The 26,113-nt window shown below is 40.0% G+C and overlaps 1 protein-coding gene across 6 annotated transcripts in view; it reads left to right on the top strand.

Moving 5' to 3' along the window:
* The window catches only part of tsc2 (TSC complex subunit 2), a 52,472-nt gene that overhangs the window by 18,183 nt on the left and 8,176 nt on the right, over positions 1 to 26,113 (top strand). The window contains exons 22-38 of one of the 6 annotated variants that reach the window (XM_057843225.1): positions 2,301 to 2,490; positions 2,616 to 2,709; positions 2,792 to 2,894; positions 4,866 to 4,960; positions 9,610 to 9,750; positions 11,311 to 11,472; positions 12,581 to 12,736; positions 12,809 to 12,924; positions 13,134 to 13,376; positions 13,681 to 13,920; positions 14,608 to 14,697; positions 20,944 to 21,101; positions 21,182 to 21,762; positions 24,848 to 24,926; positions 25,021 to 25,107; positions 25,325 to 25,511; positions 25,608 to 25,747. In XM_057843225.1, coding sequence (XP_057699208.1) covers positions 2,301 to 2,490; positions 2,616 to 2,709; positions 2,792 to 2,894; positions 4,866 to 4,960; positions 9,610 to 9,750; positions 11,311 to 11,472; positions 12,581 to 12,736; positions 12,809 to 12,924; positions 13,134 to 13,376; positions 13,681 to 13,920; positions 14,608 to 14,697; positions 20,944 to 21,101; positions 21,182 to 21,762; positions 24,848 to 24,926; positions 25,021 to 25,107; positions 25,325 to 25,511; positions 25,608 to 25,747 — 2,862 coding nt within the window. The remainder of the gene's footprint in view (positions 1 to 2,300; positions 2,491 to 2,615; positions 2,710 to 2,791; positions 2,895 to 4,865; positions 4,961 to 9,609; positions 9,751 to 11,310; positions 11,473 to 12,580; positions 12,737 to 12,808; positions 12,925 to 13,133; positions 13,377 to 13,680; positions 13,921 to 14,607; positions 14,698 to 20,943; positions 21,102 to 21,181; positions 21,763 to 24,847; positions 24,927 to 25,020; positions 25,108 to 25,324; positions 25,512 to 25,607; positions 25,748 to 26,113) is intronic. The other 5 variants (XM_057843227.1, XM_057843230.1, XM_057843228.1 and 2 more) reach the window with 5 other exon arrangements.

Raw genomic sequence — 26,113 nt, 5'->3', positions numbered from 1 at the left:
ATAGAAGTGACTTTTTCTTTGATTGAAAAAAAAAATATATTTTGATTGAATTTTTTGGGGGGATTGAATAATAAAGACACGAATCTATCTCCATAAAAAACAAGCTATTTCTAAATGGAAAAAAACGGCAATGTTACTGTTGCGAACAACTCAGTGCCTGGCATTGACAATGATAGACGTCCAGTTCATTTAAACTGTGAGGACTGGCTTTGAATTCTCACGTTTGAGTGCCATTGACGGTCGTTCATTCGCCCAATCGGAATTTATTGAAAGTCTCCCGCCATCAATGGCAGCCAATGAGTTACCATAGACATTATTCTTGTGGAAAATTTTGGTTTAGTGGGAAACTTGTTTGTTCCATTATTAAACAGTGACATCTTTTTAAAATGGGATTTTGATTCTTGGAGGGAACATATTAACAACCTATTGGAAGAGAAAATATTGTTATGTACAGTGGGGAGAACAAGTATTTGATACACTGCCGATTTTGCAGGTTTTCCCACTTGCAAGCCATATAGAGGTCTGTAATTTGTATCATAAGTTCTCCTCAACTGTGAGGGACGGAATCTAATACAAAAATCCAGAAAATCACATTGTATAATTTTTAAATAATACATTTGTATTTAACTGCATGAAATAAGTATTTGATACATTACCAACTAGTTAATATTTCGGCTGTCAGTTCTTTTTTAAGAACCCCTCCTGTTCTCCACTCATTACCAGAAGTAACTGCACCTGTTTGAACTTGTTACCTGTATAAAAGACACCTGTACACATGCTCAAACAAACAAACTCCAACCTCTCCACAATGGCCAAGACCAAAGAGCTGTGTAAGGACATCAGGGATAAAATAATAGACCTGCACAAGGCTGGGATGGGCTACAAGAAAATAAGCAAGTAGCTTGGTGAGAAGGAAACAACTGTTGGAGCGATTATTAGAAAATGGAAGAAGTTCAAGTTAACGGTCAATCTGCCTCGTTCTGGGGCTCCATGCAAGATCTCACCTCGTATGGCTTTACTGATCATGAGGAAGGTGAGGGATCAGCCCAGAACTACACGGCAGGACCTGGTCAATGACCTGAAGAGAGCTGGAAACACAGTCTCGAAGAAAACCATCGGAAACACATTACGCCGTCATGGATTAAAATCCTACAGCTCACGCAAGGTCCCACTGCTGAAGCCAGTGCATGTCCAGACACGTCTGAAGTTTGCCACTGACTATCTGGATGATCCAGAGGAGCAATGGGAGAAGGTCATGTGGTCGGATGAGACCAAAATTGAACTTTTTGGTCTAAACTTGGCTCGTCGTGTTTGGAGGAAAAAGAAGGATGAGTACAACCCCGAACACCATCCCAACCGTGAAACATGGAGGAGGGAACATCATTTTTTGGGGCTGCTTCTCTGCCAAGGGTACAGGACGACTGCACCGTATTGAGGGGAGGATGGATGGGGCTATGTATCGCCAGATCTTGGCTGACAACCTCCTTCCTTCAGTGAGAGCCCTGAAGATGGGTCGTGGCTGGGTCTTCCAGCATGACAACGACCCAAAGCACACAGCCAAGGCAACTAAAGAGTGGCTCCGTAAGAAGCATCTTAAGGTCCTGGAGTGGCCTAGCCAGTCACCAGATCTGAACCCGATAGAAAATCTATGGAGGAAGCTGAAAGTCCGTGTTGCCCGGCAGCAGCCCCGAAACCTGAAGGCTTTGGAGAAGATCTGCATGGAGGAGTGGGCCAAAATCCCTGCTGCAGTGTGTGCAAACCTTGTTAAAGACTACAGGAAACGTTTGGTATATGTAATCGCAAACAAAGGTTTCTGTACCAAATATTAAGTTCGATTTTTGTGATTTATCAAATACTTATTTCATGCAATTAAATGCAAATTTATTATTTAAAAATCATACAACATGATTTTCTGTTTTTTTGTATTAGATTCCGTCCCTCACAGTTGAAGAGAACTTATGATACAAATTACAGACCTCTACATGCTTTGCAAGTGGGAAAACCAGCAAAATCGGCAGTGTATCAAATACTTGTTCTCCCCACTGTATCACCATATTGATACCGTATATTGTCATGCCCCTCGGGACAAAGACCGTTTTCATGTTATATATACGCTTACTTTTAAAATTGGTCCCATCTGTTGTGATTTCTGGAAGCGATATGGTTTGTTTTCACGAGATGACACACAATGACACTGTCAAAACAATGAAATTCACTGAAAATGTTCCCTTTTCATGTCTTGCCTTAAGCTGTAGAAACCCTGCAAACTTTGCTGCAATAATGTTTCCTTTCTCTTACAGAGAGAGTTAGTCCAGTGTCTTGAGACTGGCCTCATTTACCGCTGTGCCAAGCAGTGTGTGGTGGCTCTCACTATGTGCACGGTGGAGATGCCTGACATTATGATCAAACTTCTGCCTGCTCTTATTGTCAAGCTCACCCACATCTCTGCAACAGTTGCCATGGCATCTCCAATGCTTGAGTTTCTTTCAAGTGAGTGCCAGAAACACGTTGTCTTTTTAACCACTGTTTAAAACTAAAGTTGAGTTTCTTGTTGTTTTTGGTTATGAAGAAGCCAAAATAAAGGTTTTTGCTGGTGTTTTCTTTCTTCCCCATAGCTCTGGTGCGTCTTCCTCACCTTTATGCTAACTTTGTAGCTGAGCAGTATGTTAGCGTGTTTGCCATCTCGCTACCCTACACCAACCCGTCCAAGTAAGTACTCAGAAAGATTCAAAAACTCCCAATTATCAGCTTTAAAAAACAATGATGTGCTACTTTTTACTGTTTCCCTCAGGTTCAATCAGTACATTGTGTCTCTTGCTCATCATGTGATTGCAATGTGGTTCATCCGCTGCCGACTTCCCTTCCGAAAAGATTTTGTTCAATACATCACAAAGGTAAATTATTACTACCTGAAATTTGACTTTTCAAGTGGCATGTCAAGAGGGCGGCAACTATTTTTTAAATCTTTCACTATTTTTATAATTGATTAATCGGATGATTAATTAAACAATTAATCGGATAAATGTGACTTTTTTTTAATTACCTTTACAATTTAACTTGAAGTTGTTTTAAGCATGTTGTAATTAACAATGAGGACAAAATGGATTGACAGCTTCCTGACTTAACTGTAGTCTCCAATGGTACTTTTTTAAGTACATAAAACTTGTTAAAGTTTTTAATAAAGCTTCTGAGTATAAAACATAAAAACAATTTCTCCGTACACAGATAAGGCAAAGGTTCTGTTCATTAGAATAAAAAAAAGTGTTGCTAATTAACATTTTTTTTCTTGTGGGCAAAGCAATGACATAAATTGTGTCAATGACTCATTTATTTTCTTTTAACAAACTAAACAACAAAATGAAAAAAGGAGGAGGCTGACTGTAATAAATGTGTTTTCTTTATCAAAGAGTTGTTCATAAATACAATCCAAATCCAATTTAGAGTAGAATGGAATAGAACGCTTTTATTGTCATGACACAAAGTGTCATGAGATTCAAAGCTAATTTCAAAGCACTCTCTCTTGTATGATAATTTACAGTTTGAATAGGAATTTGTGTTGAAAGGAGACTAGGGCTGCAAATGGGTCAGACACATATTCCCACAAAAATGGCGAAATATCTTTATGAACTAATTTACGAATGAATTAAAAAACATTAGCTCAAACAAAAGCTTACGTTGGTCTTAACAGGGAGCAGTTGGATTCAGCCATGTGAAACTAGGCAGACCAGAGGGCAGTCTAGCCACCCTAATCAATAAAACTAAATGCAAACACTTTCAAAATAAACCATTACAACGCCACTTTAATTAAACGAATACTCGAAGCAAAAAAATTTAATTCGAATATTTTATTCTAATCGAATGCTCGAGTTAATCAATTAATCGTTGCAGCACTAAAGGAGACTCAGCCATAGGTGCCCATTATCGCTAGTGTGGGTAGCTCGAGGTATCAAAAATAAATAAATATTTATATTTTTTAATGCACATCGTGAATTATGTTATGTGAGCAACATAACCTCATTGTTGCTCGAACACCATAAATAACGTATAATGTATATCAATGGTGTCCAAACTATTCCACATAGGGCCGCAATGGGTGCTGGATTTCGTTCCTACACAACAAGACAACATCTTTTCACCAATCTGGTGTCTCACAAGTGTAATCAGTTGATTGCAGTCAGGTGCTGCTTGTTTTAGCACAAACTTCATTGGTTAAACTGTCTGTGCTCAATTGGTAGGAACAAAAACCAGGACCCACAGCGGCCCTTGAGGACAGGTTTGGACACCCATGATGTATATTTAACCCTGTTATGGTAGATCACGGGAAGTTGTCTCCTTGAAAAGTAGCTTTTGGAGCATAAAACAATGAGCACCCTGTATGCCGTTGAATGGGTTTATGTGTTTGATTTCCTTATAAAAAGAAATGAGACAACTTTACTATCTATTAGCGCTCCGTGCTAGGTAATAACATCTCATCAACAGGAATACAAACAATACAATTGACTTCATTTACCCACCTCTGACGGAGGCACACTGGATCTAACAACACAAAAGACGATCTAACTCTCGACACTTTGTAAAGTTATTGATTCAACAACCCAACCTGAGTGTAGCAGACGAGCAGTGAACTCTCTCTCACTCTTTTGCTCTAATCACTGGCATGCGCAGCCTCACGTTACACACAAAGACCCAAACGGGACTGCTCATAGCTTCCGGCAAAAATCGATTAGCAAATTCGTATGCAACTGATTAATTAATCGATTTAATCGATTAGTTGTTGCAGCCTTATATGTCAGGTTTATTACTAAGGAAAACAAACACATAATATGTTCATTTCTTTAATTGCAAAGATTTTTTTTTTTCTCCAGGGTTTGCGTTCCAATGCCTTGCTGCCCTTCGATGATGGTCACGAGCAGAGTTCTTTTCGTGCCCGAAGCACAAGTCTCAATGAAAGACCCAAAAGGTAAAGAATTAATACAAAAACATTTGCTTGTGTGGACATAACTCGGGAGCAAGAAACAACATACGCTGTTGTGCAAAGAGGTTGTGGTTGCTAAGGTAGTAGTCTTGGCATTTAGAATGAATACTCTGTGGTTGCCATGGTGATCTTTTTCATATATTTATTTTACACTTTACACTAATTAAAAATTAAAAACATTATCCTTCGTCCCCCAAGCATAACTAGGCATTTCTTCGCAGATTATTAGTGTACAGTGGATGGACAATATAACATTGACATCCATATGATGTAGTATGAAAGGAGTGGTAGTTTTAATGAGGTGTCTGGCATGTAATGTAAGTGCATGATACTAGATTATTCAGGTGTTTTTGTTGCTGGTAGCACTTTACAAAAATGGTCCCTTAATTAACATTAGTTAATGCATTTTTAGACAATAACTAATGTGTAATAACATTACAATAATGAATATAATTGCTTATCTAACATTTATTAGTATATTAATTAACATGGGTTAGCTAGCATGCAGTTAGCATGCATTAGCTAATCCATTAGCTAATGTATTAGTTAATGCATTAGTTAATGCATAACCAGACAGTAACTACCGGTAATGGTTTTGTAAAATTCAAAATATATATGGGCCTATATAGGGTTAGGGTTTAGGGTTAGGGTTTGTTAACCCTAGCATTTATAATTTCTTAGTTAAGGGACACATGTGCTACACTTTGCAATAAGGGTCCAAAAAACATTCAATAATGGTCAATTAAGGTTAAGTAATACTTATGAGGTACGGTCATGTGAAATAATACCATACTTAAGGATAGGTTAGCAGCACCCAAGGACTCACAGAGCAATGTTTCTCATTTGAAAATAACATAATCACTTACTAGCACTAGTATACATTAATAACTATTTATTAATGCACTAATGTGCATGTGAATTAATATTAAGTAATGTATTATATATATTATAACCTAACCTTAAGTATGGTATTATTTCATGTGAACGTACCTCATAAGTATTACTTAACCTTATTTAACCATGACTGAATGTTTTTTGGACCCTTATTGTGAAGTGTAGCTCATGTGTCCCTTAACTAAGAAATTATAAATGCTTAAGCCCCCCCTAACCTTTATTAAGCATTACTGTATGCTTTTTGGACATTTATTGTTAAGTGTAGCACATATGTCCCTTAACTAAGAAATTATGAATGCTTAAGTTAACAAACCCTAACCCTAAAACCTCCCTAACCCTATACAGGCCTATATATTTTTTAAATTTTACCAAACTATTAGTTACTGTCTGGTTATGCATTAACTAATGCATTAACTCATGTTAATTAATATATTAATAAATGTTAGATAAGCAATTATATTAATTATTTTAATGTTACTTAAACATTAGTTATTGTCTTAAAATGCATTAACTAATGTATTAACTCATGTTAATTAATATATTAATAAATGTTAGATAAGGGATTAAATGAATTATTGTCATGTTACTTAAACATGAGTTATTGTCTAAAAATGCATTAATTAATGTTAATTCAGGGACCCTTATTGTAAAGTGTTACCTTGTTGCCTAGTCCATCACCTGTATTTTGGAAAAAGTACAGTTCATTGTTATCATGCTGAAAGATCAATTCTCCCCACCCCTTAGAGACATCATGCCATGCCATGTCATGATGTACACATTGAGAAATAAGTTTCTCACGCAGAGATAAGGAGGCTTTTCTAAGCAAGAAGCTTATCAAGTGTCTGCGTTTTTTTCTCCTTGTCCTTGTATATTTTTTTTTTAGCTTTGAAAATTTTCTTTCTTTGAAAAACTTTCTAGTAGAGAGGGAGCAGAAAAGTGATAAAACTGTGGCAATGCAGTAATACACCACTGCAAACGACAATTACAACAAAATAAGCTGGTATTTTTTACAAATAAAATTGAATACATTTTAAAAACAGAGTCTCGACAAGTAAAATAAACCTTTACTATTGCAGACGTCACCACATCATTATCTCACTCATCCAGTTGTCTCCTCATGGCTGATGGCAGTATGTGAGATCTACATGCAATATTCAATTTTTGATGGAGCACAAATCATAAATCTAAACTACTGTAAAAGTTGAGATGGAGATGGATAGATTGTCTCCAAAGACTGACAGAATCCGTTATAGGATTCTGCTCATGTTCTGCAGGTCATAAAAATAATGAATTGCATCACAGATGTGCCTGGCACATCGCTTTAACATTGGCACCATAGCAAAAAAAACGTTATGGTTAAATGTCAAAATGTTATTACAATCAACATTTCAATTTAATTTTGATAAGCAATTATGTGAACACTCTTATAGTTTTGGATGGCTGGTTTCGTAACATAATTTCTAGGGAATTTTAGATTAAAATGTAGCTATCCTTCCACAACTATCATCCCGGGGCTCCTTTTGTCTCTGTAGTTCAGAATCTCAGATTTGTTTTTCTTTTGTGCTGAAGCTTCCTTCTTGTTCGTCTTTCTACTGTCCAGATCTTTGGCTTCATTGTGTAATATAATGTTTATTTGGTTTTTCTCCTGGATTCTTTCATTTGTGGTTATTTTTATTCCTAAATAACTGTTTTGCCTAGGGATTTCCCGATCGCATATTTTTGGACCTGAGTCCGAGTCACCTGATTTTAAAAATCTGACGATAGAGTCCCGACCCGATACTGAAAAAATGCTTTTTTGTTTTGGTTTTATTTGAACAAAACTTCCAAACATGTTACAGTACTGTACTTTTTACAGTACTTAGTACCTCTTCCGCTTTTTCCAGGAGTGTTGCGGAGTATAAAACGTAAATATTTTTGTATCTTTTGGCAATGCCATTGTATTTCTGGATTATTTTTTTTTACTTTTTAGCCCTTAAAAAGTAAAAAAAATATATACCTATATTAGCCCTGAATGATATTGGAAAAAATTAACATTGCAATACATATTGCCAATGCTCCACACTTACTTTTTGCATTGGTTGCACTGGTGCGCCCAACTTTTTTCATTACACCACCTTTATCGCCATACTTGTAATCACTCTCCATAACCTTCATATAATTCATATGAGTGAGTCCACTTAAATTCACTCACACTTTGAAGCTCACGCTGCCGCCAGCATCTTCTAGGCCAGTGGTTCCCAACCTTTTTTGCACCACGGACCGGTGTAATGTGGGCCATTTTTCCACAGACCGGCAATGTGTGGCAGAAAAACAGTAAATATAAAATAACACGTTGAGGCTAAACACGAATACTAAGTGCAGGGAAAATGTCACTCACATTACACTGAATTAACCTTTTTTTTAACAGTGGCCTCTCCTAAAACTTGTCTGGAAATATCCGCGGTCGCAAGCATAATTAGATCTTCTCTAATTGTGAAAGATTTCTTAGCTTTAGCAATACGGTTCGCCATGAGGTAGATTCTCTCAGTGCATTTGCTTTTGTTGCCTCGTTTGATAGCTTGTAGCCACATATTATGCAGAATGGACTAAACTGTAGACTCCTCTTCTGGCTCAGCAGGTGCCTTTTCCCCGTAAAAAAGCTGTCCAAAGACGTCGCCGCCCGAAGCACACAACCTACAGCAGCTAAAGTTACTGTTTACATTGACTGGCGATTGGCTGCTATAGGTGCACAAACACCCTAGTAACTGCGGCCAACCACTAGATGGCGATCTATACAAATCTTTACTCAGATTAGTCTATAGAATAGACAGGGATATTGATGTGTCAAGAGCCACAGGCCAGATTGCAGTCGTTAATAAATTATTTATTTCTCTGCGGCCTAGTAGCAAATGCGCCACAGACCGGTACTGGTCTGCGGCCCCGTGGTTGGGGAACCACTGCTCTAGACAACGAATATTGACTAAACAATGATTGACACATTCGTACCTTTGATTGTAGAGCTACAGAGCCTTCACTTGTTTGATCAAAACTACAAACCTGTCAATCATTGTTAACTTTAACTAGCAAACTCTAGCTGCACTGCTGACCAAAGAAGCAGCAGGAGAGAGCTTTAGAGGCTATAGCAGCATAAAGCAGAAAAACATTAATATATTTTTAAAATTTAAAAACCCCATCCTTATCACCCTATTCCGATCCTCTGAAAAGTCGCGCGATATGATTGGGACATCCCTAGTTTTGCCCTCTGCTGTAGTTTGTGTTTTTCCATTTAATTGATCTTTCTCTATCAGTTCAGTTATACGCTGTCCTGTAATCTAATTCATAATGTTCAACTGCTGTTAATTTTCACCCTGTTATGTTTTTTCTTTCAATTTTTCATTTGGCACCTCCCCTGCCTCCTGCGAATGGGCGCTGTGTTGCGCTTGTGGTTATGGGGGCTGCTCGTGTCATCCTGGAATCCTTCCACATATCCTCCGCCCCTCCCCCTTCTCCTGTGACTTCTGCCCTTTGACGTTTTGTGCCCTGTGTAAATCCCCCTCTGTGTCTGGTGTGTGCTGCTGGCTCACATGCTCATGTTGCAATGGCGTTGCGGGGATGATTCCTATGGCCTCCTGATTACACCATCACACACACCACGTCCCATCACCCCTAAACCACCTTGATGTTGACTACCCACCGCCACCGTAACCTCCACTCATCCCCATTCCTGTCGACCCTTCGCCGTGGTACTCATCACCGCCCAGTCTTCGGGCGGCAAAAGTGGCGAAAGCGGCAGCGGTGGTAGCCAATAACAGCAGCTCTCCAGTTAAAGAGCTGAGGGACCTGTCAGCCATGGATGCATTCCGATCCCGCAGCATCAGTGTCTCCGATCACGCGGTCCGCAGGTTAGAGAGTCCTCTGGGTAACCAAACTAAAAAAAAAAAATAATAAAACAACTACCAAACTTTTGATTTTCTCCTTCAATGGATGGTTGATGGGGTTTGGTCATTGTCATGCTGTCGGGTGGGCATTTATTGCCAATGACACCTGGAATGGGTGCTGCATGCGAGAATTGGTGTCAAACATTTGTCTGTTGTGTGCTGCGATCATGCACTTGCTGTTGTAGATTTCGTTCACGTGATTCATTTTTTGCATGCTGCAATGTTTATAGAAGACCCTTGAAAGCATCAGAGTCCATGTGAATGTTTTTCAGTTTGACTGTTTTGATTTCATTTTGCTTGCTTCTTTTGCTTGGTGTGATGTTTCCTGGGTTAGGCTTATTAACAATGAATGGCTGGAGAGTGTGGAGAAGCATGCGTATCAAAACAGTATTCGCAAACTTTCTGTTCTTGTTAGTGCCCATTGCAATGCACATTCTTCCTGATGGGTCACTTGATCAGTGATGGGGACAGCAGCAAAACAGTCTTCTTTGTTTGCTGGACATATCGTTTGTCATTTTATTTCAGTCATCTCACAACGATGCACTTTGCTGCTATGACCATGGCAATCTCCTTGAGTGGGGTTTTGGGACTAGCTGGGCTTAACCGATGATACGATTTGATGACAAACTACACCAATTCAAATCGCTACACAAAGTCTCACTTGCGGCCTTTCTATCCTTCTGCCTTCAATCCTAAGCTATTGTTTTTGCACCAGTTTTTGTGTGGCTCATACGATCTACATTGCAGTTGTCCTACTTTATATGGCATTTCATTGTTGACCAACAGGTGACAGTAATGTATTTTTTGTTGAATAATATCAACAACAACAAAAAAATCTAAGCCGTATATTAATGCAGAATTGATTGATAGACACAGCTGCAATGTTGATTTGTTCTTCATTTTTTATTTGAAAGCCTATTACCTCTGCTGAATAGTTGGAACTTGATTGTTTTGACACATCAGCAGTAAATTGCTGCCCTATAGCACTCATTTCGCCATCATTTGGAATTTCGAGTAGATATTGAAAGGGGAAACTTAATAAGAAAAGCCAAGGTAAGTATGTGCTGTTTAAACAGTTAATTTGCATGATCATTGCAGAATTATTCTTAAACTTTGAAATTCAAACCACTTAATAAATAATAACACACTAAACAATTTGTAAAATACGCGCTTCAGTCAACAGGTTTGGAATCACGTAAGCAGCACCTTTGTAAAAACCAGTCAATATTGAAAGTATTCAATATAGCGCCATTTTCCACTGTTTGCTTAGCCAAAATAGACTAGCCAATCTGGTGTTGTAGCCTGCAAACAATACATGTCAAATTCCAGCATGGGTCTGTTTGCTTTGTGCTTGTGTTGGTGACTATTCAAGCATGCTTGTGCTGTGTACCCATAATGCACATATTCTTTGCATGTGTCTGTTTACATAGACAACATTTTGAATTAAATCCTGACGTCATATGACTTCTCTTATTGTATTTCTGCTTTGTTTTTGTTTCTGTGTTTTATTGTTGTGTTCCCTAGGATGCAAACCTCCACCACCACTTGCAGTCTGGGCTCAGCTGATGAAAATGCAGTAACTCAAGCAGATGAGGGGCTGAAAACAGTCCACTTGGAGCTCACTGAGACATGTCTAGACATGATGGCACGATATGTCTTTTCCAACTTCTCAGCTCTGCCAAAAAGGTAAGTGAACTCTGTTTTTGTGTAAGTTGGTTTTAAACTAAAACAGTGGTTCTTAACTGGGGTTCAGTGATCAAACCTCAGGGGATCTGTGAAGGTTAAGAAATGCAGAGCCCTATTTTGTACGCTGACGAAATCTAGACAAAGTGGCGTTTTAGACCAGGTTTCGGACTGGTTTGCCATCTACAGTATTTACAAGCTTTATTCAATTTCTTTGGGAGGAGAAATCGTTTGCTCAGTGGAAGGTTGACTGGCACTTGATATGAGGGAGTATTACAGATGATAGACAACATGAACTGCTGAGATAATTAAAAACACAACAACAAAAAATTGCCTCATTTTGTGCCATGAAAATAGTATGTGATGGAAGGATGCAACAATAAAATGAGAATGTACACATGAAAACAATAAAAGGAAAAGTGTGAAATGAAATGAGTCTAATTTTCGAACGCGAAAATCAACAGCAAAAAGCAAACATTTTTGGAGTGAAGTCGAAATCTGGAAGATATTTGAACAGGAATTCCCTTACATGTTAGCTTGCTCGGTTTTGAATTCATTTAAAAAATGGCTTTAATATGACATTCCGAAAGGTTCGGGGAATGCACCAGTGAAACTCTGTGGTTCGGTACCTTTAGCAAGTTTAAGAACCACTGAAGTAGAATATGTGGTTACCTGTGTTACGCAAATCGAAGACATGTCCCACAGATCAAATTTTAAATAATCCACGTACAAAATGCTAAAACACACACATTATATGAATAGATTTACTCAAAAGAAACTTCAAAATAATTTAAACATACCAAACAACTCAGGAGTACCCTCTAAGATGGAGAAAAAAATCACTGTGTTCTGTACAGCAACAATACAAACCCTTCGAATCCTTCCTTGGTAGCTTTTAAATCTTTGCATTCATATCATATTTTGAGGAATTTTATTGACCAATGGCTTAAATAATATAAACTCATTCTTGCTCTGGCCAACACACATCCAACTACCAGGTTTGATGACTGTGCGAGTCATAGTTTCAGAATAAAGCCAGACAGATAGACCGACTGACATATTCTTGTGAATTACAGTAGGGGTGATTTTCACATTTCAAATTTCCTCTTAGATCTCCAATTGCAGAGTTCCTCTTGGCAGGGGGTCGCAGTATGACTTGGCTGGTGGGCAATAAGCTAGTGACCATCACCACTAGCGGAGGAGTTCGCACTCAAGCACTGCTTGGCCTGGACATGGCTGATCGACTGGGGGGAGGTGAAATGACCAGGTGTGAGACTTGGTCAATATTTGAATTAATCATCCGTTTTATGTTGTTTTACTGTGTGTCTTTGTGCCCCAGCAGGTCTGACCCATCTCTGCACACTCGAATAACTAAGGAGGCACCTGCCAAACTGGAGTCCCAGTCAAGTCAGCAGCAAAGCAGAGCCACACGCATACGTGTCCGCTCCATGTCGGGTAATATTTAACCTTCATTCACGTTTTTTGGATTGGCGAGAATAAATTCTGTTTGTGCCTGGACAGATTTTCAGTCACATACAGTATGTTACGATAATTTGCAAAGCTTGAATAGAGTCGACTGGATTCAATTGGTTCGTTGATGTTTCGCGTTTATTACAAATGACTTCAGTGTCAATTTTTTTGAGGCAGCTGTGATTATGTATCAGGTGGTCATGCTCTTCGTGCCGGTCCTGCCCAAAGTCTTAGCCCACTTGTGTCACCTTCTGAGGGAGAGTTAGCTGCTCAGCTGTCACCCTCTTCTGCTGCCACACTGGATGGCCTCAGTCCTCCCTCATCCACTTCTACCACGACACCGGCCCCCCCGCCCCTCAAGGACAACCCGGGTCTGGCTGAGTTTGTCCCCATTCTCACTCAGGGCTGGGCCGAGATCTTCATTCGAAGACCATCGGGTATGTATAAAATTCAAACTGAAGTTGTATCAATGGGTGTTGGTGTTGGTTGAAACAAATTTTAAAGTAAGCAAGACTGTACAAAGACGTATGAAGAGAATATTTGCTTTGGAGGAAAGCAAAGGAAGAAAATCAAGACATCTGTCCAAGTGCTGTTTTTTTGGAGTCTGCCTCAAATGGTATTTGGCTAACCCTCAGATGTGAACATGGCTAACTTATCCGTGAGAACTCAACTATCTCCCCTACAATTAGAGAACCAACCTGCAATTTAAAGTAATTTGTCTGTTTCCACCCATCTAACCAGGTAACACAAGCTGGTTAATGTGCCTGGAGAACCCGCCCAGTCCCTTCTCCTCCGAGGTCAGAAACATGCCTCTGCAGGAGCTGTCCACCGTCCTGATGGCGATGGAGGGTGTAAAAGAACCTGCTACTCAGACAGTCAGTGCTCCTGCTAGCACAGCTACTCCTGCACCTGCTGAGTCCTTCAGTCAAACGCACAGTAGTGCTGGAGGGAAGCCTCACTTGATCCAGCGCTCCAACACAGGCGAGTGTGACGTGTTTATACAGTGTATAGGGCAAACACAAGAATTAGTAAAAATGTCAGCATTTTCATCGTTGATGAATTCTCATCATTATGAATAACATCATAAACATCAATACATATAATATCATTGCACCTCTATGTTTACATTTTTTTATAATATTTATTTAAAAGGAATATGTAAACAATGAAACACGTTTTTGTTTACATTTGAATTATCAAGATTTTGCTCCTTTTAACAATTTACTTACATATTGCTCAAGAATATAAAATCAAATTCACCTATAAAGCCATTTTTCATCAATATGTAGCAACAAAAAATATTTTAAGAATATATATTTTATCATAAAATAGCAGTAATTTGAGTCTATACTAACTCGTTCCCTACATTCCATTATCTTAACCCTGGCTTTATTAACTCTATGTGGTATAAGTTGCTTTTTATTTAAATTCTATAAACGAACACCAATTACAAAAAGGGCATGTGTTGACTATTTTGTTTACAAAAAGCTGACATTGGCCATCGTCCTTATTTTCCATTGTACCATGTGCCATTTTTGACTTTCCAGAATTTCCTCCCCTCCTTTCGAGACTTGTCCCTCCCTTGTTATGATGGCTTTGTTTGTCATGTTTGTCTATCATCTCGCCTGTGCTGGTTTGTGATTGACTTATGTGGCATCCTGCCTGCAGTGAGCGGCTCTCTCTGGTTTCTGGGTCAGGGCAGTGCCCCTCTAGGCCCTCCGGCCACTAGCAGGTTGTACAGGAGCATTTCCTGGGCAGGTACCGTCACCCCCATGTGTGCCCCCCCTACACACACCCCTACATACACATACCACCCTCCAGAAAACTGGTGGTCAGTAACGGCAAAATACAACTAATAAATATAAGTACTTCTGTCCTTAATAAAGTGCTTATTCACTTTCTTGCAGAGGGAGATCAGATCTCACTGTAAGTTTTTCCAGCTTTTGAAGGAAGTGTTATATTATGTAATACAGTGGTATGTCTACTTACGACATTAATTGGTTCTGGAAGTAGTCTTGTAGCCTGAAAATTCCGTAAGTAGCGACGGCTTTTTAATGTAAATACCCAATCCGTTCCAAGCACTAATGAAACGCAACATTATATTTTATAATCGGGGTAAAACCAGAATAAAACAACAGCCAAACAAATTTGAGTCATTCCATATACCTAACCTACCAGTTATTACCTGTGTTGAAGTAAATAATAAAACATCGTGCATATGAAAATTGAAACATCTTACCTTCCTTCCCCTTTCAAGATGGGGCCTATCTTTTATTCGTGACACAAATACAGTGGTACCTCTACATACGAATTTAATTCGTTCCAGGACCTTGTTTGTAAGTCGAAATGGTCGTATGTCGAGCAGGATTTTCCCATAAGAATACATTATAATTCCATTAATTCGTTCTACAGCCCGAAAACCTACATTAAATCACTAACAAATACTACTGGTACCATTGCAAATGGCAATTACACAGAGCAAAACAAATAAATTATGAATGAAAATCAGAATATTAATAACAGTATTAATAATAATATTAGTATTTAATTAGTTTAATTAGCATTTATAATAGTATTTGCCCGAATATAAGACTATATATGTAAGTTTTAAGATTATAATTATATTAAATAATATTAATTTATTATATTTATATTATATTTATAAATAATTTAATTATATTAAATTAATATTAGAATTATAAGAATATAAGATATAATATAATACGACGAATATAAGACGACCCCCTCGTTTTCAAGACTCAAGTTTGAAAAAAGACATTTTGAACACCAAATTAATTTTTATGCAGAAAATAATTACAGTACATCCGAAACAAATGATTATAACAATATATTTGAGAGAAAAAGCATGTTATTTTCCCTCATTCAAATCTTAATATCTGAACATTTAAATATGTCAACTAAAGTGCAATCACATTCGTAAATGAATGACTTCTGGTTTTTGAAATGTAAATAAACCAATCTATTGTGATAAAACGACAAAACTGCAATAACTGCATTAACCATCAAAGTGAAGTCTAACTGTAACTGTGGTCTTGAAACAAATCTGAATAAGGAAAAACATTGTAATAAAATAATGCTAGCTAAACTTAAGAGTAGCTGAGATTTGTCATGACAGAACATCGCTTCAATGATATCTGGCACCATCTAGCGTCGTGAATGGGTATAATGTCTAGACCGCGAATATAAGACGACCCTCTGTTTTTCAGTCTTATTTCAATGCAAAAAACACCGTCTTATATCCGGGCCAATACGGAAATACCTGTAATAATGTAACGAATCGGGTTCTAATGTGGCAGATTTATTGTTGTGTGGTGTACCTGAACGCACCACTTGGATGATGTGTCAGAGTGAGGGAGGACTTTTGACTTTCACTTCACTTGTTCAGCTGCGACGGACTGTAGGCATGTTGTTTGCACAAGTTCTGAAATAAACAATTAAAAACCTGACAAAGCTGGCTATTTCTTTGGCGATGTTACGATAATAATAATTGTCTTGATAACTTATTAAGACTGGAGAACAGAGGAAGACCGCCGAGATCATAGACTGTCTATGGCCGTATTTTGAGCCAGTTCACGGATGCGCACCCCACGCTCATATTTTTTTTTTTAAATCACTTGCATCTTCATTTCATCACCCTTTTCCTATTTTCACCACCTGCATCATCATTGGTGGAACCCATGTTGATTCATCCCACAAGAAAATCTGCTGTGCGTCCTGTTGCGGGAAAACAAAGAAACTGTGGCGCTGTCAAAAATCGTCGTATTTTAAGCATGTCGTCGGATTTAGAAACAAATGGAGAGTCAAATTTTACGTCGGATGTCGAAAACTCGTGTGTCGAAGCGACTGTATGTCGAGGTACCACTGTACCTGAGGGGACCTATGCTCTAATATGCTACTAATTTAGTGAACCGTGTGTGGGCTTGAAAACTCTTCGTAAGACAAAAACGCGAGGAGACTTGCTCTTTTGGCGTAGACGTCGACCTGCTATAACAACAACACCATCGCGCCTGTGCACGCCATCATACTGCGACACCCAAATTGAATAATCATCAACAATAGGCCAATAGGAGAGCAGAACACTGAGGCATGATAGGAACGATTATGACCTATGGGGCAGCAGGATTTTATGGCGTGACATTTAAAAACAGAGTGCAGGAAGTTCATACATATCCTTTACGGTACTGTATAGTACTTTTGACTCTCGTAACCTGAAATTTTGAGCCGTGACGTAGCCTGAAGATTACGTTTGTAGATAAGTTCGTATGTAGAGGTACCACTGTATTTCATGTCTTTCCAATATTAGCTAGTGGGTTATACAGTTTTATTTACCTAATCAAATCAAGAAAGTGAATAAATGTATTTTATTGGGATTGACAGTGCTATCACAGAAAATGTTGGCTCCATATTCATACTAGTGGGGCAACAGATGATTTCACATTTGCCCTCTCTTCATCCCCAGTCAAACGGTGGCACTTCAATCATTCCAAAGACTGAGTTATTTTCCGTCTTCTTCCATGATTGATTTTCCTTGCTAAGCATCTTCTAACACTAAGTCTAAAATCTGCCCTTTATCCCCTGAGGGTGTCAACAGAGAAGCCCAGACCTACAACTTTTACTTGGGTTAGATAGTGCGGCAGCCATGAAGACTATTTGTGACCAAAAACAAGCGTTTGGTCTCCAACTCTTGGTTTTGTCTGGATCTGCAGGACTGCACTGGCTGGTCTGGGCTGCTGTTGCACTAGGTTTTGGTTGAGACAACCAAGAGCCAATAGAAGCGTGCACCTTTAGGATTGGGCGGTTATCTGTTTTGTTTTACAGTGACGTTTCGTTACGCCACATAAAATCTCGAATGTCTTGTAACTCATCTTTTGTCAGCATTAATGAGTCTTATTAATTTAGGTTTTCCTCATTTCAAAGAGGAAAGATGGTTTGAGTTATGAGTAGTTTCCGTTCAGTATGGAACAATAAACTTGTTTGAAATGTAGTCGCTGTATGACCTTCTCTTTCCTAAAGTTGCCTTTCGTAGCCCCTTTCACACACGCCGAAACACCGTGAAAATCCCTGGATTTAAATGGGCAGCCCTTGTATGTGAACGCAATTTCCCGGGTCGACTGACACGGAGATTATGCGGACATTTCACGGGTCGCGTCTTAGTATAATGCCCGGGAAAGTCCCGGGACGAGGCTTATGTGAAAGCAAGCGTTAAATTCCCTGGTCACAGCACGATCCCTGATGACCCACAGTGGGGCAAATAAGTATTTAGTCAACCACTAATTGTGCAAGTTCTCCCACTTGAAAATATTAGAGAGGCGTGTAATTTTCAACATGGGTAAACCTCAACCATGAGAGACAATGTGGGGGAAAAAACCCAGAAAATCACATTGTTTGATTTTTAAAGACTTTATTTGCAAATCATGGTGGAAAATAAGTATTTGGTCGATACCAAAAGTTCATCTCAATACTTTGTTATGTACCCCTTGTTGGCAATAACGGAGGCCAAACGTTTTCTGTAACTCTTCACAAGCTTTTCACACACTGTCGCTGGTATTTTGGCCCATTCCTCCATACAGATCTCCTCTAGAGCAGTGATGTTTTGGGGCTGTCGTTGGGCAACACGGACTTTCAACTCCCTCCACAGATTTTCTATGGGGTTGAGATCTGGAGGCTGGCTAGGCCACTCCAGGACCTTAAAATGCTTTTTACGAAGCCACTCCTTTGTTGCCCTGGCTGTGTGTTTGGGATCATTGTCATGCTGAAAGACCCAGCCACGTCTCATCTTCAATGCTCTTGCTGATGGAAGGAGATTTTCACTCAAAATATCTCGATATATGGCCCCATTCATCCTTTCCTTTACACAGATCAGTCGTACTGGTCCCTTTGCAGAAAAACAGCCCCAAAGCATGATGTTCCCATGCTTCACAGTGGGTATGGTGCAATTCAGTATTCTTTTTCCTCCAAACACAAGAACCTGTGTTTCTACCAAAAAGTTCTATTTTGTTTTCATCTGACCATATCACATTCTCCCAGTCCTCTTCTGGATCATCCAAACGCTCTCTAGCAAACCGCAGACGGGCCTGGACGTGTACTTTCTTCAGCAGGGGGACATGTCTGGCAGTGCAGGATTTGAGTCCCTGGAGGTGCATTGTGTTGCTGATTGTACCCTTTGTTACTGTGTTCCCAGCTCTCTATAGGTCATTTACTAGGTGTCCCCGTGTGGTTCTGGGATTTTTGCTCACTGTTCTTGTTATCATTTTCACACCACAGGGTGAGGAGGGAGTTGAAAGTCTGTGTTGCCCAACGACAGCCCCAAAACATCACTGCTCTAGAGGAGAGCTGCATGGAGGAACAGTGTGTGAAAAGCTTGTGAAGAGTTACAGAAAACGTTTGGCCTCCGTTATTGCCAACAAGGGGTACATAACAAAGTATTGAGATGAACTTTTGCTATTGATCAAATACTGATTTTCCACCATGATTTGCAAATAAATTCTTTAAAAATCAAACAATGGGATTTTCAGTTTTTTTTTTCACATTATGTCTCTCATGGTTGAGGTTTACCCATGTTGACAATTGCAGGCCTCTCTAATATTTTCAAGTGGGAGAACTTGTACAATTATTGGTTGACTAAATACTTATTTGCCCCACTGTAAATACCATGGCGGGCTGATCGTCACTTCTTCTTTCTTCGCCATAAGACGGAAAGCGATAAACAAACATCGCAATTATCAACATAGCAAGATGGAAATGGCTAAATTAAACTGAAAACATAACAAAATTCAATTTCTACTGGACCGTAGAGCTGAGTACATTCTCCATCTTTGGAAATGTGTGGTTTATTTTGTTGCTGATGTCCAGAACTGGAGAAACAAGGTTGTACCTCAAAGCAGAAAACAATGGAGGGAAGCGTTCAAGGGTTTATTGAATAGAAACAAAAATACATGCGGTCACGGAAAATGGGGAATAACACAATGGGTCCATGACAGTAGGTCGACAGGGATCAATAATACTAACCTAAGTGGTAGGCAGAGAGCTGATAAGACAACAAAACAAATACACTCGAATACCAGCACAACGTAGGGGATTTCAAATCAAGGGCAGCAGAGGTGTCGAATGACGCCCAGCTAGTTAATATCTCGGCACCCTTCTCTTGGTTCCCACCCTTCTCTTGGTTCGCCTGGGCTTAAATACAGTCTTGATGATCTTGAATTTGCTGCAGTTACGACGTCCGTCGGGAACGCTCCCTCTGGAACAAAACATGATTTGACCAACATTGCCACAACAGATGCAGACCAAAAATGACGTAATGTCCGATTATGAAATCGCGCCAATAGCTCTCCCCGCACAGAGAGCGACAGGGGGGAACACGGGACAAGCATGTGAAAGTGTCCAACCCACGTCTTTGCCGGGATATCTCTACATGCGTGAAAGCAATGACGCAAGTAAATCCAGCGTCACCTTACATGGGAATTTACCTTGATATGTTTGTGAAAGGGGCTTTTAAGCTTGCATGGGAGAAATCAAGTCAGTGAGTTGTGTAAAGTCAACTTGTTTTATTTGTCAACTCTGGTTTGTTCCCCCGTCAAGAGTTAGGATGAAGGAAACTGCGTTTTAGTTTGACTACATAATTCCAATCACATTTAGAGATACATTTATACCGCCCAAGCCTAGTGGTTTAAGCTAAATCAAATCCATGTCTGTGATGAATAAATACTCCCTGTTTGTCTTTACAGATCATTGCTTCTTAGGTTTAGATTAATGATCTCTGTGGCTTTTTATTTGCATGTGTGTGTCTGAGTTTGAGCCATGTGATTGAGTTAGCCTGTTAATGATGCCACATCCAGTAGTCGAGAGGTGATGTGAGATATAAAATTGCTTACTGACAGCTATGGTGATTGTTGAGACTAACACATTATTTGTGAGGACCGAACTGTTTGATTAGTCTATTATGAACTACTCACAAATGTTTGATATTGTGTCCTGCTGTAGACTCAGTAGTGGTGATGGAAGAAGGCTCAGGCGTCACATCTGCACACACCCCATCTGACTGGCTAGAAAGTGAGGAGTTTGAGCCAATGCCATCCGACCCAATCTTCATCTCTGCTGATAAATTCTCAAAAGCCCCGGCTCCTAGAACGCTCAGTCGGGTCGGTATGAAAAGGATGAAACCACAAGGTACGGTTCTCTGTTGATGTCATTGAACATCTGTTCTACTTTGTCCCACAAGTCCTCCTCCACATCCAGTCAAGATGAAGAAAAGTCCACTTTGGAAGAAGTGAGTGAGGGAGCCATTCCCATTGATCAACCTGCTCAGGGGCTCTCCACCCCTGGCAGCCAGGAACTACTCTTCCAAGGCACCAACCAGTCCCAGGGGCATGGACTCAACAAGTCCAGCTCCTCACCAGAGCTTCAAACTTTATCAGAAGCCTTCTCCAAAGTTAATCTGGAGTCAGAGACAGCTCTAGGTGATGCTGCCCAGCCAAGACCGCCAACAGAAATCAAAACCCAGCCGCCTACTGAAAGGGAGAGTGCAGGAGGAGACCTCAGTGGAATCATAACACCAAATCCAATAATAGATAGCTCTTCTACAGGGGTTTCTCAAAGCGGAGGCGCAAGAATGAAGTTGGAGTTCCCACCACCTGGAGCACAACCAGGTCCCATCTCACCCAGTGGAGGTCACAGACCACGGGGCCACACCATCTCGGTATCGGCGCCATCTTCCCGGAGAGAGAGGAGGACCGAGAGAGATTTGTACCAGAGCAGACCTGGACCCAGCAACACTGAAAAGATGTCTGGACTCAGTCCGAGGTACTGATATAACTGTGACACAAAGTAAAATCTCAAGACTATGAGTGATTGAGTGTTAAAGCGACACATAATTTAAAACATGAAGTCAAGTTCTAGATCTGAAGGACATGAAGCTTTTTAGTTATATCTGGCTCACTGTTGAGATGTTCTTGGTCAAGGCTTCCTGTGTGGAGTAGTTTGCCCAATCGCAGTAAAGATAAGGCAAGCGCTGTAGAATTACCTACTAGATATCTGCATGAAAGATTGTTTTAAGGCTGTGATCTGCAAACTATTCCACATATGGCCGCAGTGGGCGCAGGATTTCATTCCAACAAAACAAATCGATACCTTTGCACCAATCTGGTGTCTTACAAGTGGGATCAGTTGATTGCCATCAGGTGGTGCTTGTTTTAGAAGAAACCTCGTTGGTTAAACTGTCCGTGCTTGATCGGTTGGAACTAAAACCAGGTCCCTGAGGAATGGTTTGGGGAACCCTTTTTTTAAAGGGACAGACAACACCAAGTATAAATGCCCTTAGTGTGAAAGACAGTGGCTCAAAGTATTTAAGTATGCAAATTTAAGTATGCAAATTGTACATTTCTTGCACCTCTGAAAACGGAGAAAATTATGACACTGCTTGCTAGCGGAGAGGATTTTGTGACATCAGCTGTACCCACGCATATAATAACTCAGAAACTCAAGCACAGGTGCATGGGTCAATTGGTATTACTGACATCACAAGGAAGGTTGGGAAATCTGTGATACTGATTGGCTAAATAGTGCTAACATTGATAAAATTTGTGCCTGCATCAAAGACTGCCACTTTCTGGAAAAGTGCTTTTATTGATATTCTCTATTACACATCAAAAAAATGAAATTGTGTTTTTTCAATGTATTCAACTTTAAAAAAAAAATTTTTTTTTGCCCGCTGGGATGTAAGTCAGTACGATAGAAACTAGTATTGCACCGATATAATTTTTTGGGCCCCCGATACTCATTCCGATACCTGGTTGCGTGGTATTGGTCTATGCCGATACCGTACAGATGGCATGTTTCTTGAGAAAAATATTTCTTTCAATACTAACTTGCCGCGTATTCACTTGAATGTAAAGTAACGGTAATTGCTTTCGTGGCTTGGTTAGACACTGCTTAACTCATTGGCTGTCATTGACAATGTTAGGCATCCAATCCATTTGAAGTGGGAAGGCTAGCAGCGAATGAACGAACGGCGTGCGTAACTGGCCCCCATGTTGGGTAGGGTGACCGGCGTAAGTAACTATTACGTAGCATCAGCGCGTTATTCCTTGGTACTCTCTCGTCAGCTTAGGGCGCTTTCGCACTAGCACTGTTTGGTCCAATTTCAATGGTGCAAGTTGTCAGGAAATAAAACACACGAATATTCTATTCGACAGTCACGACGAGAGAAACCTCCCACGTCATCGGGGATTGAACCATTTACAGTCAGGAATCACTCGAGTCAGCTTCAAAGTTCAAGGTGCATACGGGGTCGGCAGCTGCGAGGCTCCGCGAGGCGTCTCCCAACTGCCGAGTTCCCGTATTACCTTTTTATTTAGTCAACACATGTCATAACAGTGGGTGCGTGGTGCGCAGTGATTGGTTAGTTAAGAGTAGCAACAGTTTGGGAACTGAGTCAGCTCTAACTGCGTCTCCTTATTTGGTGTTGTTTCTCAAAACTGGATGCTTACTGTGAAACAGAAGAGAAACTTATTACAGCCCAACCTGGGGATTTTCCACAGAAAAACATCCTGAATTATGACGTTGGAAACTAGCTCTGGCTGGTACAAGAGGGAGTCATACCTTGATAAGGCAGTCAACAGGTGTCATTGTGGACGTTCAAAGGAATATATGAAGCACACATATTTGGAATGCACGAACATGAATACAGTCTCACATGCAAGCATATAGTTTCACAGCAGTTAATAATTGTGTTTTATAAGCATGAATAAAATATTCTTTCACACAAGTGTGAAAGTGCTTTTTCTCAGATATTCTGCTTTGTCTGTTTTGTAAATGTGTCTGTCTTATAAATGTGTATGTGCATCGTGCATTGTTCGGACCAAACAAACGAACTCTGGTCAGCTCAAAAATCGTGGGTCTCGGTCCCCTTTAAGCGCACCCTTCTTCGCTGTGAGTGGGATTGGAGCAGTGTGCACTTTTGCTACTCTACATGCAGTCTACGCTGTGATGCTCCAGGCTGTGACGCTACACGCAGTGCTTCCTTGGAAGCGGAAGTACAGCGTGCATGCTATTCAAAATCAACAATGGCAAGAAGACAGACGATTAACCATGGCCAAATGTTGTCGTGCTCCGCTAAGCAGTTGCATTTGATACACAGAATCGGGTTCTAATGTGGCAGTTGTATTTTGCATGCTGTTCCTGAACACACCATGAGAAGTTGAGAGAGGTGCTTTCACTTTCTATGTTCAGTTGTTGTTGACTTCGTCTATGGCAGACAGTAGCCCTGTTGTGTTGCACAAGTTCTGACATAAAGGATTAATAACCTGATGAAGCTGCCCACTTCCTTGTCGTTGTTACAGTATTACGGAAACAAATGCCTGCACCAGAGGCTCCGTTTTTCAGTTTTTTTCCCCCTTTTTTTCTGGAGGTATGGGGTTGGGGGGGATAGTTTGGTTGGCGTGGTGTGAATGCTGAACCTTTTGAACAAGTCTATCGCAAGTGTAATGCTAGGTAGCTCTCCAAGCGGACCCTGGTCGTCTTGGTCTAAATGTGAAAGTGCCCTTAGTGCCATATCGATATCGCTGGAACGCTATTAGAAAGACACTAAAGTTTTTTTTTTTTTTTTAAACTAACTCTACACCACCCTGATTTCGTGTTTTTATTTTGAAGATCACATTCATAATGCATGATGAACAACGTAAGTGTGAAGCTTTTCTTTTTTTATCGTGGCATAAACTAGCAAAGCGATAGGGCAGTTCTGGAAATTGTTACTAAATACTGCACAATGTGCGTTAGTTTGAACTTAAGAGTTTGATGCAATTTCAGAGTTATATTTGCCCCCCACAATGTTCATCACATGTTTGTTCTTAATGGTTTTCCTTCCGTTTTTGTCCCGTCCCTATTTTAGTTTTGTGTTCCTCCAGCTTTACCACTCACCTTTCTTTGGGAATGAAGCTAACAAGCCTCTGCTGCTGCCCAAAACTCAGGTTAGCATCCTTAGTAGGATTTTTTACCCTCACAACTGGGTTTTTCCTTAGAGGCTTTTATGCAAAGTTGATATTGATTGTTGTTTTTGTAAAGGTCATTGATCGAGCTGTGAAGGTTCTGGACCAAATGCCTCCTTATGACACCCATAAGATTGGAGTGATCTTTGTGGGAGTGGGCCAGGTAAACAGTTTTAGTCGCTCTGGTGTGCTTTTCATTGTGATGAAATGTATATTGTACATTTCCAAATATCTTATGGTATAGATTATAATAAAAACTGCAAGAACACATTCCAAATCCGTAGCTGTTTGGCAAAGCTTAAAATGCTAAATAGTAGTAGAATTTGAGCATGAAAAGTAATTTTCTACAAACAAAATGTCTAACTTGATCTCTTTTAAAGGTAAACAATGAGGTGGCCATCCTGTCGAACGAATACGGATCGAATCGCTATGCAGCCTTCCTTACGGGACTGGGGAAATTAATCCACTTGAAGGACTGTGACCCCGACCAGATCTTCCTGGGCGGGCTCGATCAGTACGGGGACGACGGCGAGTTCACTTACTGCTGGCATGATGACATCATGCAAGGTGGGGAACTTGGGATCATTTATGGAACTTTTTTTTTTTTTTTTTTTTTACTTTATATGGACAGTACAAAACAAAGTTACATTTGTGTTTTTGTAGCTATCTTCCATATCGCCACACTGATGCCCAACAGGGAGAGTGACAAGGGCTGCTGCAATAAGAAGCGCCACATCGGCAATGATTTTGTCATGGTGGTTTACAATGATTCTGGCGAGGAGTATAAACTGGGTACCATAAAGGTAGATATGGTTCGGTTTTCCTTTGTGCACAAGATTACAGGTTAACTGCAGCAATTTAGGCACCAGAGGTGGGTAGTATACAGTCGGATGACCAGACGCATGTTTGCAGTCGGAAGTCATATAATTACGCTGGCCTGTTCAATCTCGTGGTGTCTTTAAAGCGCCGTAAAAATAAACTACAATAGTACCTGGACATACGATCGCTTCGACACTCGATCTTTTCGACATCCGACGTAAAATTCGACTCGCCATTTGTTTCTACATCCGACGACATGCTCGAAATACGACTGCTTGACAGACGAATGCACGGCGGATTTTCTTGTGTGAGAAATCAACACAAAAGGTTTCAAAAAGATTGGTACAGTT

Source organism: Corythoichthys intestinalis, chromosome 8 (assembly GCF_030265065.1).
Source record: "Corythoichthys intestinalis isolate RoL2023-P3 chromosome 8, ASM3026506v1, whole genome shotgun sequence".
In the NCBI taxonomy this organism is placed as follows: domain Eukaryota; kingdom Metazoa; phylum Chordata; class Actinopteri; order Syngnathiformes; family Syngnathidae; genus Corythoichthys; species Corythoichthys intestinalis.
The sequence above is the reverse complement of the archived record's forward strand: the minus strand, read 5'-3'. Positions and strand labels throughout refer to the sequence as shown.